The 15525-nt window shown below is 24.7% G+C and overlaps 3 protein-coding genes across 3 annotated transcripts in view; 1 reads left to right on the forward strand and 2 right to left on the reverse strand.

The window, feature by feature from the left end:
• Window positions 1–1924: 1924 nt before the first annotated feature.
• Window positions 1925–4410, forward strand: LOC103514324 (ribosomal RNA small subunit methyltransferase H-like). Its single transcript, XM_017446177.2, has one exon. The coding sequence runs from the start codon at window positions 1975–1977 to the stop codon at window positions 2914–2916; it is 942 nt and encodes a 313-aa protein (XP_017301666.1). The 5' UTR covers window positions 1925–1974; the 3' UTR covers window positions 2917–4410.
• LOC103514319 (ATP-dependent protease ATPase subunit HslU-like) overlaps window positions 3987–15525 on the reverse strand; it is a 14174-nt gene continuing 2635 nt past the window's right edge. Inside the window, exon 2 of the mRNA XM_017446176.2 lies at window positions 3987–6101. Coding sequence (XP_017301665.1) covers window positions 4950–6101 — 1152 coding nt within the window. The 3' untranslated portion in view covers window positions 3987–4949. The remainder of the gene's footprint in view (window positions 6102–15525) is intronic.
• LOC103514318 (ATP-dependent protease ATPase subunit HslU-like) lies at window positions 9778–12106 on the reverse strand. The gene has a single exon (XM_008479188.3). The coding sequence runs from the start codon at window positions 12067–12069 to the stop codon at window positions 10741–10743; it is 1329 nt and encodes a 442-aa protein (XP_008477410.1). The 5' UTR covers window positions 12070–12106; the 3' UTR covers window positions 9778–10740.

Here is a 15525-nt window from a genome sequence, read left to right on the forward strand (position 1 = left end):
CTTTCAATAGATTTTCGTACATTTTTTATGGCAGTTCGATAAGAAGAGCGTTGACTAGAATTATGAATATTTTTTTTTATTGATTGACGTACACGTTTTTTTGCTTGTGAGGTATTTGCCATAATTATCCTAATAAAATATTAAAAAATAAAAAATTACAAAATTATATATCAAATAATTATAAAATTATTAATATGCAATTTTTTGTTTTTAAAAAGAATAATCATTAAATATGTTAATATAATTTAAAAATTATTTTATTTATAAAAAAATATATTTTAATTAATTTAAATTAGAAATTATAATTATATTTAATAGGTTAGAAATTATAATTATATTTAATAGGATTTATATGAGTTTACATAAAACCTTTATTACCATATCTAGTATAACATTATTTTCTCGTATTACGGGATTATTTCGTGAAATATTATTTGCTCGCGTATTTGGTGCATCAATATATACTGATGCTTTTAATATAGCTTTTCGTATTCCAAATTTATTACGTAGATTATTTGCTGAAGGTGCATTTTCACAAGCATTTGTACCAATTTTAACTGAATATAAAAATAAAAGAGGTAATATCGCTACTAAAAAACTAATTGATCATGTTGCTACTGTACTAATTTGGTTTATGTTTTTTATTTGTGTATTTGGTATTATTATGGCTCCAATTATTGTTTATTTAGTTGCAACAGGTTTTATTGATAACTATAAAATATTTAACATTACCGTTTCATTAACAAGAATAATGTTTCCATATGTTGGTTTTATGGCATTTATAACATTAGCAAGTAGTATTCTTAACATTTGGTCTCAATTTAAAATACCAGCTTTTACACCTATATTATTAAATATTTCATGTATTTCCATTTTATTATTAATATCTTTTTTTATAAAACAATCAATTTATTTTATGGCATTTGCCGTTGTATTAGGTGGCGCATTACAAATTATCATACAAATTCCTTCATTAATTAAAATTGGAATGTTCCCTCATATTAAATTAAACCCAAGTCATGGATTTAAAAATATTGCTGTACGTCGTATATTAAAGAAAATGGGTCCATCAGTATTTTCTGTATTTGCCGCACAAATTAGTTTAATGCTTAATACTAATATTGCTTCTCAAATGAGGGAGGGAAGTCTTTCTTGCTTATCATATGCAGATCGTTTAATGGAATTTCCAACTACTTTGCTTGGTGTAACGTTTAATACTATTTTGTTACCTAATCTTTCAAAGGCTAGAATTGAAAATAATACAGAAGAATATTCTGCAATTTTAGATTGGAGTTTACGATTAACTTTTTTATTAGCTGCGCCATGCGCTATTATTTTGATAACATTATCATTGGCTTTAACAGCCACTATATTCCATTACGGAAAATTTAATGCTGAATCAGTAATTATGACTAGTAATGCATTAATAGCATATGGTATTGGTTTAATTGGCTTAGTAATGGTTAAAATATTAACTCCATGTTTTTATGCTATACAAGAAATTAAAATTCCTATTATAACTATGATTAGTATATTAATTATTATTCAATTAATAAATTATTTACTAGTTCCAATTTTTGCTCATTCAGGATTAGCTTTATCAATAGGATTAGGAGCATGTTTACATGCCAGCTTTCTTTATTGGTATTTACGTCATAAACGCATATATATTCCATGTGCTGGATGGGGTGTTTTTTTTATAAGATTGGTAATAGCTTTATTATTATTAGTAATAGTTGCATTATGGGGAAATTCTTATTTTAATTGGCTAGGAATGCAAGCTCATCCTATATTTAGAATTGTAGCTTTATTATTGATTCTTTTGTTTTGTGGAATAACTTATTTTCTTGCTTTAAGAATTATGGGATTTCGTTTTAAAGAGTTTAAATATTCTAAAAATTTAATTTAAATTAAATTTTTTAAAAAATTTTATTAAATCAATAATAATCATACTTTTAAAGCTTATAAATTTAAATGATACAAAAAATAAAAAACCAACAACACAAAACAGTTTTTTTAAATGAAGCGATAAATTGGTTAAATATTGAAAATGAACGTATCAATGGAATTTACATAGATGCAACATTTGGACAAGGGGGGCATTCTTGTAAAATTCTTGAGCGATTAGGAAAAAAAGGACGTTTAATTGCTATTGATAAAGATACAGAATCAGTTTCTTTAGGAAATAAAATTACTGATTCTCGTTTTTCAATTATACATAATTGTTTTACTGAATTAGATATAATTTTAAAAAAATATAATATTAAAAAAATAGATGGAATATTATTTGATTTAGGTATTTCATCTAATCAAATTAATAATGAATTACGCGGATTTAGTTTCTTATTAGATGGACCATTAGATATGAGAATGGATATTACGAGGGGTATATCGGCCTCAAAATGGTTAGCTAACGCAACAGAATTTAATATTAAAAAAGTAATACAAGATTATGGAGAAGAACGATTTGCTAAAAAAATTGCAAAAGAAATTGTTCATTATCGATCTATTACTCCTATTACAAGAACAAAACAATTAGTTGAAATTATATTAAAATCTATTAGAGGAAATAAAAGATACAAAAATCCAGCGACCAGAACATTTCAGGCTATACGAATTTATATTAATCAAGAACTGAAAAATCTTTCAATAGCATTAAAAATAGGGTTTAAAAAATTAAATATAAAAGGAAGAATTGTAGTAATTAGTTTTCATTCTTTAGAGGATAGAATTGTTAAAAATTTTATAAATTTTAATACTAAAATTCCTCATATAGATCGTCGTTTACCTATCTATAATTATTTATTTGAACCAAAAATGAAATTTTTGGCGCGCTGCAAACCAAGTAATATTGATATTAAAAAAAATTTTAGTTCTCGATCTGCGATTATGAGAGTTTTTGAAAAAATATCCTAATAAAATAATTAAAATTGATTATGTTTTTAACAATTAATACTTTAAATCTAATAATAGAATTATTATATTAAATTGATTATGTATAAATTATTTAAGCAATTAAAAATATGTTCTAAATCATTATTTTTAAGACGTGAAATTGCATTAAGAATGCACGAAAAATTAAATTTAATCAAATTAAACCCAAAAAATATTTTGGATGCTGGTTGTGGAGAGGGATTTGATATTTTTTTACTAAAAAAACGTTTTGTAGATTCTAATATCATAGGATTAGATCAATGTATACAAATGTTAAAATTATCTAAAAAAAATATTATTAATAACTTAATGTTTAAAAAATTATTATATCATTCATTTTTTAATATTTATTTAGTTTCCGGAAATTTTTTAAAATTACCATTTTATTCTAACATTTTTAATGTTATTTGGTGCAATTTATCTATATTCTGGAATCTTCAATTAAAAAAAATTTTTTATGAATGGTTTCGGGTAACAAAAAATAATGGTTTAATTATATTTTCTTGTTTTGGTTTAAATACATTAAAAGAGTTAAATTCTATTCTTTTAAAAGAAAAATTAAAATATAATATATCACCATTATTACCATTAGTAGATATATATAATTTAGGAAATATTCTTATAGACATAGGTTTTATAGACCTTGTTATTGATATAGAAAAAATTGTAGTTACTTATACTTCTCCTCAAAAAATGTTAATAGATATTCAATCATTAGGGGGGGATTTGTTTAAAATATATAATAAAAACTTTTTTTCAAAAAATTTTTATCATAAAATTATTAAAAAATTATTAATAAAATATTTAAATTTAAATAAAAAAATTTCATTAACATACGAAGTAATATTTATTCATGCTTTTAAACCAAAAAAAATAAAAAAAATATTTTTATAAAAAATTGCATTTTTATAAAATAGTTCAAAATCATATTTCCTCTATTTCTTTATATGAAGATAAAGAAATAAAAATAATTAAAGATATTTATTCAGTAGAACCAATGCATTTATTAATTATCCCAAAGAACATATAGAAAAATTAACGAATTGTAATAATAAACATATTATGTTACTTGTGAAAATAATTCTTTTAGTTTCAGATATGGCAAATAAATATGGATTTGGGTATAAAATTTCTTCTAATGGGAATTAAAGTGGATGGTTATAAAGTTATTTACAATACTGGGTCGAATGCTGGGCAAGAGATATATTATTTATATTTTCATGTATTAAGTAGATTTAAAAATGATAAATAGAGATATATTAACTAAATTTTTAGAAAAAAAATTAAATATTAAAAAATATGAAGATTATTGTCCAAATGGTTTACAAGTTGAAGGTAGATCAAATATAAATGTTATTGTTACTGGAGTAACAGCAAGCCTAGATTTAATCAAAACAGCAGTTGATATGAATGCAGATGCAATTTTAGTACATCATGGATATTTTTGGAAGGGAGAAAATTCTAACATTGTTGGTATAAAAAAAAAAAGATTAGAGCAATTAATAATAAATAAAATAAACTTATATGCTTATCATTTACCATTAGATATGCATCCTAAATTAGGAAATAATGCACAATTAGCAAAAATATTAAATTTTTCTTGTACAAGAAGATTTTCTAAAAATAATATAGGATGGATAGGAAAAATTATAAATTTAAAACGTTATAATTTTAAAAAAATTATAACTATAAAAGATTTATTTCATCATATTACAAGAAAAATAGGAAAAAAACCAATAGTTATTGGAGATTTAAATAAAAAAATATATGAAATTGGATGGTGCACTGGGGCGGCACAAAATTTATTAACAGATGCAATTAATGAAGGAGTTACTGCTTATATTAGCGGAGAAATTTCAGAATCAACTGTATATATTTCTCGTGAAAGTGGTGTGGCCTATTTTGCCGCTGGACACCACGCAACAGAAAGATATGGTATTAAAGCTTTGGGGGAATATTTAGAAAAAAAATTTAAAATAAATCATTATTTTATCGATATTGATAACATAATTTAGTTATAATACATACCGTGACAAATCTTCATTTATAGATAAATCTCCTAATCGGGAATTAACATAATCCGCATCAACTAATAATGATATATTATTACTATTAAATGAAACTTCTTCTAATAATTTTTCCATAGCTGTATATAATCGACGTGCACCTATATTTTCAGTCCTTTCATTAATACAATAAGCAATTTCAGCGAGCCTTTGAATACCATCGTCAACAAATTCAATTTTTATTCCTTCAGTAGCTAAAAGTGCTTCATATTGTTTCGTTAAACAAACGTTTGTTGATGTCATAATACGAGTAAAATCTGATATGGATAAAGAATCTAATTCAACTCTAATTGGAAATCGTCCTTGTAATTCAGGAATTAAATCAGAAGGTTTTGCTAAATGAAATGCACCAGAAGCAATAAAAAGAATATGATCTGTTTTAATTATTCCATATTTAGTGTTTACTGTTGTTCCTTCAACTAATGGAAGTAAATCACGTTGCACGCCCGCTCTAGAAATATCAGTATTATTGTTTTGAGAAGAACGAGTTGTTATTTTATCAATTTCATCTAAAAAAATTATTCCATTTTGTTCAACATTATTAATTGCTTTTTGTTGTATTTCGTCTTCATTTAATAATTTATTAGCTTCTTCATCAATTAAAAGTTTTATAGCTTCTCGTATTTTTATTTTACGAGTTTTTTTTCTATGATTTCCTATTACAGAAAACATAGTTTTTATTTGAGCGGTCATTTCCTCCATCCCAGGTGGAGACATAATTTCCATGTGAGGTCCTGTATCATTTAACTCAATTTCAATTTCTTTATTATCTAAGGCGCCTTCTCGTAAACGTTTTCGAAAAATTTGTCGTGTAGAAATATTATTATTTTCATTATTAAAATCTGTGTCTAAATTAGATTTTTCTTTAGATGGTACTAAAATATCAATCACACGATCTTCTGCTGCATCTTCAGCACGAGTTCGAACCTTATTTATTTCAAATTCTCTGGTTTGTTTAATACTAATATCTATTAAATCACGAATAATGGTATCTACATCACGACCCACATAACCAACCTCAGTAAATTTAGTTGCTTCAATTTTAATAAATGGTGCATTAGATAATTTTGCTAATCTACGCGCAATTTCTGTTTTCCCAACCAGTACTGGTTAGAAATTATAATTATATTTAATAGGATTTATATGAGTTTACATAAAACCTTTATTACCATATCTAGTATAACATTATTTTCTCGTATTACGGGATTATTTCGTGAAATATTATTTGCTCGCGTATTTGGTGCATCAATATATACTGATGCTTTTAATATAGCTTTTCGTATTCCAAATTTATTACGTAGATTATTTGCTGAAGGTGCATTTTCACAAGCATTTGTACCAATTTTAACTGAATATAAAAATAAAAGAGGTAATATCGCTACTAAAAAACTAATTGATCATGTTGCTACTGTACTAATTTGGTTTATGTTTTTTATTTGTGTATTTGGTATTATTATGGCTCCAATTATTGTTTATTTAGTTGCAACAGGTTTTATTGATAACTATAAAATATTTAACATTACCGTTTCATTAACAAGAATAATGTTTCCATATGTTGGTTTTATGGCATTTATAACATTAGCAAGTAGTATTCTTAACATTTGGTCTCAATTTAAAATACCAGCTTTTACACCTATATTATTAAATATTTCATGTATTTCCATTTTATTATTAATATCTTTTTTTATAAAACAATCAATTTATTTTATGGCATTTGCCGTTGTATTAGGTGGCGCATTACAAATTATCATACAAATTCCTTCATTAATTAAAATTGGAATGTTCCCTCATATTAAATTAAACCCAAGTCATGGATTTAAAAATATTGCTGTACGTCGTATATTAAAGAAAATGGGTCCATCAGTATTTTCTGTATTTGCCGCACAAATTAGTTTAATGCTTAATACTAATATTGCTTCTCAAATGAGGGAGGGAAGTCTTTCTTGCTTATCATATGCAGATCGTTTAATGGAATTTCCAACTACTTTGCTTGGTGTAACGTTTAATACTATTTTGTTACCTAATCTTTCAAAGGCTAGAATTGAAAATAATACAGAAGAATATTCTGCAATTTTAGATTGGAGTTTACGATTAACTTTTTTATTAGCTGCGCCATGCGCTATTATTTTGATAACATTATCATTGGCTTTAACAGCCACTATATTCCATTACGGAAAATTTAATGCTGAATCAGTAATTATGACTAGTAATGCATTAATAGCATATGGTATTGGTTTAATTGGCTTAGTAATGGTTAAAATATTAACTCCATGTTTTTATGCTATACAAGAAATTAAAATTCCTATTATAACTATGATTAGTATATTAATTATTATTCAATTAATAAATTATTTACTAGTTCCAATTTTTGCTCATTCAGGATTAGCTTTATCAATAGGATTAGGAGCATGTTTACATGCCAGCTTTCTTTATTGGTATTTACGTCATAAACGCATATATATTCCATGTGCTGGATGGGGTGTTTTTTTTATAAGATTGGTAATAGCTTTATTATTATTAGTAATAGTTGCATTATGGGGAAATTCTTATTTTAATTGGCTAGGAATGCAAGCTCATCCTATATTTAGAATTGTAGCTTTATTATTGATTCTTTTGTTTTGTGGAATAACTTATTTTCTTGCTTTAAGAATTATGGGATTTCGTTTTAAAGAGTTTAAATATTCTAAAAATTTAATTTAAATTAAATTTTTTAAAAAATTTTATTAAATCAATAATAATCATACTTTTAAAGCTTATAAATTTAAATGATACAAAAAATAAAAAACCAACAACACAAAACAGTTTTTTTAAATGAAGCGATAAATTGGTTAAATATTGAAAATGAACGTATCAATGGAATTTACATAGATGCAACATTTGGACAAGGGGGGCATTCTTGTAAAATTCTTGAGCGATTAGGAAAAAAAGGACGTTTAATTGCTATTGATAAAGATACAGAATCAGTTTCTTTAGGAAATAAAATTACTGATTCTCGTTTTTCAATTATACATAATTGTTTTACTGAATTAGATATAATTTTAAAAAAATATAATATTAAAAAAATAGATGGAATATTATTTGATTTAGGTATTTCATCTAATCAAATTAATAATGAATTACGCGGATTTAGTTTCTTATTAGATGGACCATTAGATATGAGAATGGATATTACGAGGGGTATATCGGCCTCAAAATGGTTAGCTAACGCAACAGAATTTAATATTAAAAAAGTAATACAAGATTATGGAGAAGAACGATTTGCTAAAAAAATTGCAAAAGAAATTGTTCATTATCGATCTATTACTCCTATTACAAGAACAAAACAATTAGTTGAAATTATATTAAAATCTATTAGAGGAAATAAAAGATACAAAAATCCAGCGACCAGAACATTTCAGGCTATACGAATTTATATTAATCAAGAACTGAAAAATCTTTCAATAGCATTAAAAATAGGGTTTAAAAAATTAAATATAAAAGGAAGAATTGTAGTAATTAGTTTTCATTCTTTAGAGGATAGAATTGTTAAAAATTTTATAAATTTTAATACTAAAATTCCTCATATAGATCGTCGTTTACCTATCTATAATTATTTATTTGAACCAAAAATGAAATTTTTGGCGCGCTGCAAACCAAGTAATATTGATATTAAAAAAAATTTTAGTTCTCGATCTGCGATTATGAGAGTTTTTGAAAAAATATCCTAATAAAATAATTAAAATTGATTATGTTTTTAACAATTAATACTTTAAATCTAATAATAGAATTATTATATTAAATTGATTATGTATAAATTATTTAAGCAATTAAAAATATGTTCTAAATCATTATTTTTAAGACGTGAAATTGCATTAAGAATGCACGAAAAATTAAATTTAATCAAATTAAACCCAAAAAATATTTTGGATGCTGGTTGTGGAGAGGGATTTGATATTTTTTTACTAAAAAAACGTTTTGTAGATTCTAATATCATAGGATTAGATCAATGTATACAAATGTTAAAATTATCTAAAAAAAATATTATTAATAACTTAATGTTTAAAAAATTATTATATCATTCATTTTTTAATATTTATTTAGTTTCCGGAAATTTTTTAAAATTACCATTTTATTCTAACATTTTTAATGTTATTTGGTGCAATTTATCTATATTCTGGAATCTTCAATTAAAAAAAATTTTTTATGAATGGTTTCGGGTAACAAAAAATAATGGTTTAATTATATTTTCTTGTTTTGGTTTAAATACATTAAAAGAGTTAAATTCTATTCTTTTAAAAGAAAAATTAAAATATAATATATCACCATTATTACCATTAGTAGATATATATAATTTAGGAAATATTCTTATAGACATAGGTTTTATAGACCTTGTTATTGATATAGAAAAAATTGTAGTTACTTATACTTCTCCTCAAAAAATGTTAATAGATATTCAATCATTAGGGGGGGATTTGTTTAAAATATATAATAAAAACTTTTTTTCAAAAAATTTTTATCATAAAATTATTAAAAAATTATTAATAAAATATTTAAATTTAAATAAAAAAATTTCATTAACATACGAAGTAATATTTATTCATGCTTTTAAACCAAAAAAAATAAAAAAAATATTTTTATAAAAAATTGCATTTTTATAAAATAGTTCAAAATCATATTTCCTCTATTTCTTTATATGAAGATAAAGAAATAAAAATAATTAAAGATATTTATTCAGTAGAACCAATGCATTTATTAATTATCCCAAAGAACATATAGAAAAATTAACGAATTGTAATAATAAACATATTATGTTACTTGTGAAAATAATTCTTTTAGTTTCAGATATGGCAAATAAATATGGATTTGGGTATAAAATTTCTTCTAATGGGAATTAAAGTGGATGGTTATAAAGTTATTTACAATACTGGGTCGAATGCTGGGCAAGAGATATATTATTTATATTTTCATGTATTAAGTAGATTTAAAAATGATAAATAGAGATATATTAACTAAATTTTTAGAAAAAAAATTAAATATTAAAAAATATGAAGATTATTGTCCAAATGGTTTACAAGTTGAAGGTAGATCAAATATAAATGTTATTGTTACTGGAGTAACAGCAAGCCTAGATTTAATCAAAACAGCAGTTGATATGAATGCAGATGCAATTTTAGTACATCATGGATATTTTTGGAAGGGAGAAAATTCTAACATTGTTGGTATAAAAAAAAAAAGATTAGAGCAATTAATAATAAATAAAATAAACTTATATGCTTATCATTTACCATTAGATATGCATCCTAAATTAGGAAATAATGCACAATTAGCAAAAATATTAAATTTTTCTTGTACAAGAAGATTTTCTAAAAATAATATAGGATGGATAGGAAAAATTATAAATTTAAAACGTTATAATTTTAAAAAAATTATAACTATAAAAGATTTATTTCATCATATTACAAGAAAAATAGGAAAAAAACCAATAGTTATTGGAGATTTAAATAAAAAAATATATGAAATTGGATGGTGCACTGGGGCGGCACAAAATTTATTAACAGATGCAATTAATGAAGGAGTTACTGCTTATATTAGCGGAGAAATTTCAGAATCAACTGTATATATTTCTCGTGAAAGTGGTGTGGCCTATTTTGCCGCTGGACACCACGCAACAGAAAGATATGGTATTAAAGCTTTGGGGGAATATTTAGAAAAAAAATTTAAAATAAATCATTATTTTATCGATATTGATAACATAATTTAGTTATAATACATACCGTGACAAATCTTCATTTATAGATAAATCTCCTAATCGGGAATTAACATAATCCGCATCAACTAATAATGATATATTATTACTATTAAATGAAACTTCTTCTAATAATTTTTCCATAGCTGTATATAATCGACGTGCACCTATATTTTCAGTCCTTTCATTAATACAATAAGCAATTTCAGCGAGCCTTTGAATACCATCGTCAACAAATTCAATTTTTATTCCTTCAGTAGCTAAAAGTGCTTCATATTGTTTCGTTAAACAAACGTTTGTTGATGTCATAATACGAGTAAAATCTGATATGGATAAAGAATCTAATTCAACTCTAATTGGAAATCGTCCTTGTAATTCAGGAATTAAATCAGAAGGTTTTGCTAAATGAAATGCACCAGAAGCAATAAAAAGAATATGATCTGTTTTAATTATTCCATATTTAGTGTTTACTGTTGTTCCTTCAACTAATGGAAGTAAATCACGTTGCACGCCCGCTCTAGAAATATCAGTATTATTGTTTTGAGAAGAACGAGTTGTTATTTTATCAATTTCATCTAAAAAAATTATTCCATTTTGTTCAACATTATTAATTGCTTTTTGTTGTATTTCGTCTTCATTTAATAATTTATTAGCTTCTTCATCAATTAAAAGTTTTATAGCTTCTCGTATTTTTATTTTACGAGTTTTTTTTCTATGATTTCCTATTACAGAAAACATAGTTTTTATTTGAGCGGTCATTTCCTCCATCCCAGGTGGAGACATAATTTCCATGTGAGGTCCTGTATCATTTAACTCAATTTCAATTTCTTTATTATCTAAGGCGCCTTCTCGTAAACGTTTTCGAAAAATTTGTCGTGTAGAAATATTATTATTTTCATTATTAAAATCTGTGTCTAAATTAGATTTTTCTTTAGATGGTACTAAAATATCAATCACACGATCTTCTGCTGCATCTTCAGCACGAGTTCGAACCTTATTTATTTCAAATTCTCTGGTTTGTTTAATACTAATATCTATTAAATCACGAATAATGGTATCTACATCACGACCCACATAACCAACCTCAGTAAATTTAGTTGCTTCAATTTTAATAAATGGTGCATTAGATAATTTTGCTAATCTACGCGCAATTTCTGTTTTCCCAACTCCAGTAGGACCAATCATTAAAATATTTTTAGGCGTAATTTCTTGTTGCAATGGCCCAGTAATTTGTTGACGTCTCCAACGATTACGTAATGCAATTGCTACTGCTCTTTTCGCGCGATTTTGACCAATTACGTATTTATCAAGTTCAGAAACAATTTCTTTCGGGGTCATGTTCATAATATTATTATTTTTATTTAAAATTCAATATGTAAAATTTAATATAATTTTTCTATAATATGTGACTGATTAGTATATATGCATAAATTACCAGCAATTACCAATGATTTTTTAATAATTTCATCTGGCATTAATTCAGTATTTTCTTGAAGTGCTTTTGCGGCTGATTGCGCAAAAATGCCCCCAGAACCAATGGCTCCAATACCATTTTCAGGTTCTAATACATCCCCATTACCTGTAATAATTAACGTAGTTTCACGATTTGCTGTTAATAACATAGCTTCTAAACGACGAAGAGTGCGATCATTTCGCCATTCTTTAGCTAGTTCAACTGAAGCGCGCATTAGATTACCTTGATGTTTTTCTAAATTTGCCTCAAAAAAATCAAGTAATGTAAAAGCATCCGCAGTACTCCCGGCAATTCCAGCGAGAACTTGATTTTGATATAATTTTCTTACTTTTTTTGCGGAATTTTTCATAATAACATTGCCGAATGTTACTTGCCCATCTCCTCCAAGAGAAACTTTATTTCCCCGTCTTACAGAAAGAATGGTAGTACCTTGAAATTTTTCCATACCACTATCCTTAAGGTTTATTTATATAAAATATTTTTAATTAAAATTTTATAATATAAAATTTTAATTTATAAAATTTAATTCTAAAATTTTAAAAAATTATAATTTTTTAAAACATAAAAGACAACCAATTTATTTCCATTTAAATAATGAAACATAAATAAGAATTCAAAATTTTTTTATCCTGATATTTAATTAAATATTTTAAAAAATATTCTCACACTCCACATATTTTAATGAAAAGTAGATTTATTGTATGTCGATTTTTACCCACCTCAAAAAATTTAAAATTTTTATATTAAAAAATTTTTCATATTTTCATAAGTAATTATTAGAAAAATTATTTGATGTTAAAATAAGATTACAAGTTACGATAAAAGTTTTAATGAAACACGAATGACTAATTTTTTCATAATCGTAGACAGTATTATATTCCATATTAAATATCTTTAGTTGATAAGACATATTTATACTAGTTGATGAACAACTTCAATTTTGTTTATCTGTCTGATGGTATTAATAATGTTCTAAGTAATTGTGTTTGTCAACCTAAACATATCTTATAGTTTTATACATGTAGCATATGAAATTTTACGTAAGAAACATTGCAAACACAGCTACTTCTACAATATTTAAATATTTGCGCTATGATACATATTGATTTTTAACTTATATATCGTAATTTAACTAACCATAACGTCAATTAAATGCAATTACTATTACAATAAAATTTTGTTCGAGATATGCTTACCATTAATACCTTATTAGATTGTTGATAAGTATCAGTTGTATGTTATAACATAAGATTTATAAGCGTCGATTCCATTCTACACTTCAAAAGTAACTATTTTTTCTAAATATTTTATTTATTTTAGCTACAGTAAATACAAAGTTTTTTTAAACACTTAGGATCTTTACGTCGTTCGAAAAGCATGCAGTGAACCTTAGGTATATTTTTATTTCTTAATGTACGCGTACCTCACATTACTATACGGGCAGAAGAGTAATTAATGAAATTTAACCATAGTAACTATTAGTAATATAAACATAATAGCGACTATTATTTAATACTAGAATATTTTTGTAATGCGAATTAAATGTATACTTAATCTGCTCACCAATATTTTATACAAAGATGCGTTTTTTTTGAACCTGATGTAGTGCTCGTGGAGCAAACGTAATAATATTTAAGTTATTCAATATTGTACTAGATATAATTGTTGGTATAACCTGACGTTAGGTAAAAATCCCACGTTAAATCATTAAGTCACCTCCTTCTGCGTATAAGAAGGAAATTGAGGGTTGAGGTACGCGTTTTTAACATGATAAAATGAAAAATATTAAAAACCTATGTAACGCATTTTACCTACACGTCGAAGATCCATCATTGCCAAAAACTTTGGATTTACTATAGCTGATAAACAAAATCATATTTAATGGTCTAGCCAATTATAGTGGTTAACTTATAAAAATGCGTATAAGCAAAATGAAGTGATTAATACCGCCTTAATTTTAAATCATATGATTACCATTATTATCAGTAACTTATACTTATACTATAATACATATGTCAACGAGCACTATTCATTAAGCGAGTATGCTCAATGAGATAGGAGGGAACTAAGTACATCATTTCGAGAATCAAATGTTTAAGTTACGAGCTCTACATATGTATTTGGTGCAATAATTTTAACGTACCATTAAAGTTATACGTATGGTAGTTAAATTCAAGACGACGTAGTACATTAAGATCTATTAAAATCAATTAAAAATTAAGTAATCATTAACGCAAACATAATTTATTAAATATGGTAGAGAAAGTAGAAATCATTTTTGCAGGGACAATAGGTTTCTGTAGCATAAAAGTTTACAACTACTACATGTATAAAACTTAAGAGGGGTGTGGATGATTAGTTGTACAACACAATTACTTAGAAAACAATTATTAAGAACCCATAAAAAGAAGATAAAAAAAATTAAGTTTTCATCAACTAGTAATAAATAATAGTCTATATAACCCAACTAATAGTATAATTTATTAATACGATATAATACTGCTACATTAAGAAAAAAATTAAGTCATTGTGCTTTTCTATTAAAAACTTTTAAATAAAAAAAAATCGTACTTTTGAGTAAAATCTTATTTTAACATCAAATATTTTTTCTAATAATATTATGAATATTGAAAAATTTTATAATATAAAAATTTTAAATAGAGATAATAGTAAAATCAACATACATAAAATCTACTTTTCATAAAAATATATTAAAATATAAATATTTTTTAAAAATATTTAATTAAATATCAGATAAAAAAATTGAATTCTTAATTTTGTTTCACTGATTTAAATGGAAATAATGGTGTCTTTTATGTTTTTCGTGTTTTTTTATAACTGTCTCTCGTTTTAAATTTATACTCGCTTTTTTCAATATACTTACTTCTTGTCGAACGAAAAAAATTTAAAGCGAATTTTTTTGAACTTTTACTAAATGAATTTTTATATCATTTTTTGATGTCTTATAAATGCACTTTTGATAAAATCAAGGACTAGGTCGCCTAGCGCCTTGATAACTTCTTCTTTTTATGTGATCTTAATGCACGAGCACTAGCTCTTTCTTTTAATAATTATTTTTATGTTGTTAGTTAATATTTATAACTATTTTTTCTTATACCACCACATTCCTATGTCCTCTTGGTTAACCATATGAGGCAAATAATCGATTTGGATACCGGTGAAATAGTAATCTTCGAGTTGTTTCCGTACTTAATTTTTTTTTCAACAATATATTACTAATTTATAAAATAAAAAAAATCTATGTGTAGAAAATATTTTTAATGAAAAGATTTATTTTTCATTAATCATATTATTTAGTATTAAAA

Source organism: Diaphorina citri, unplaced genomic scaffold (assembly GCF_000475195.1).
Source record: "Diaphorina citri unplaced genomic scaffold, Diaci psyllid genome assembly version 1.1 scaffold1122, whole genome shotgun sequence".
Classification (NCBI taxonomy): domain Eukaryota; kingdom Metazoa; phylum Arthropoda; class Insecta; order Hemiptera; family Psyllidae; genus Diaphorina; species Diaphorina citri.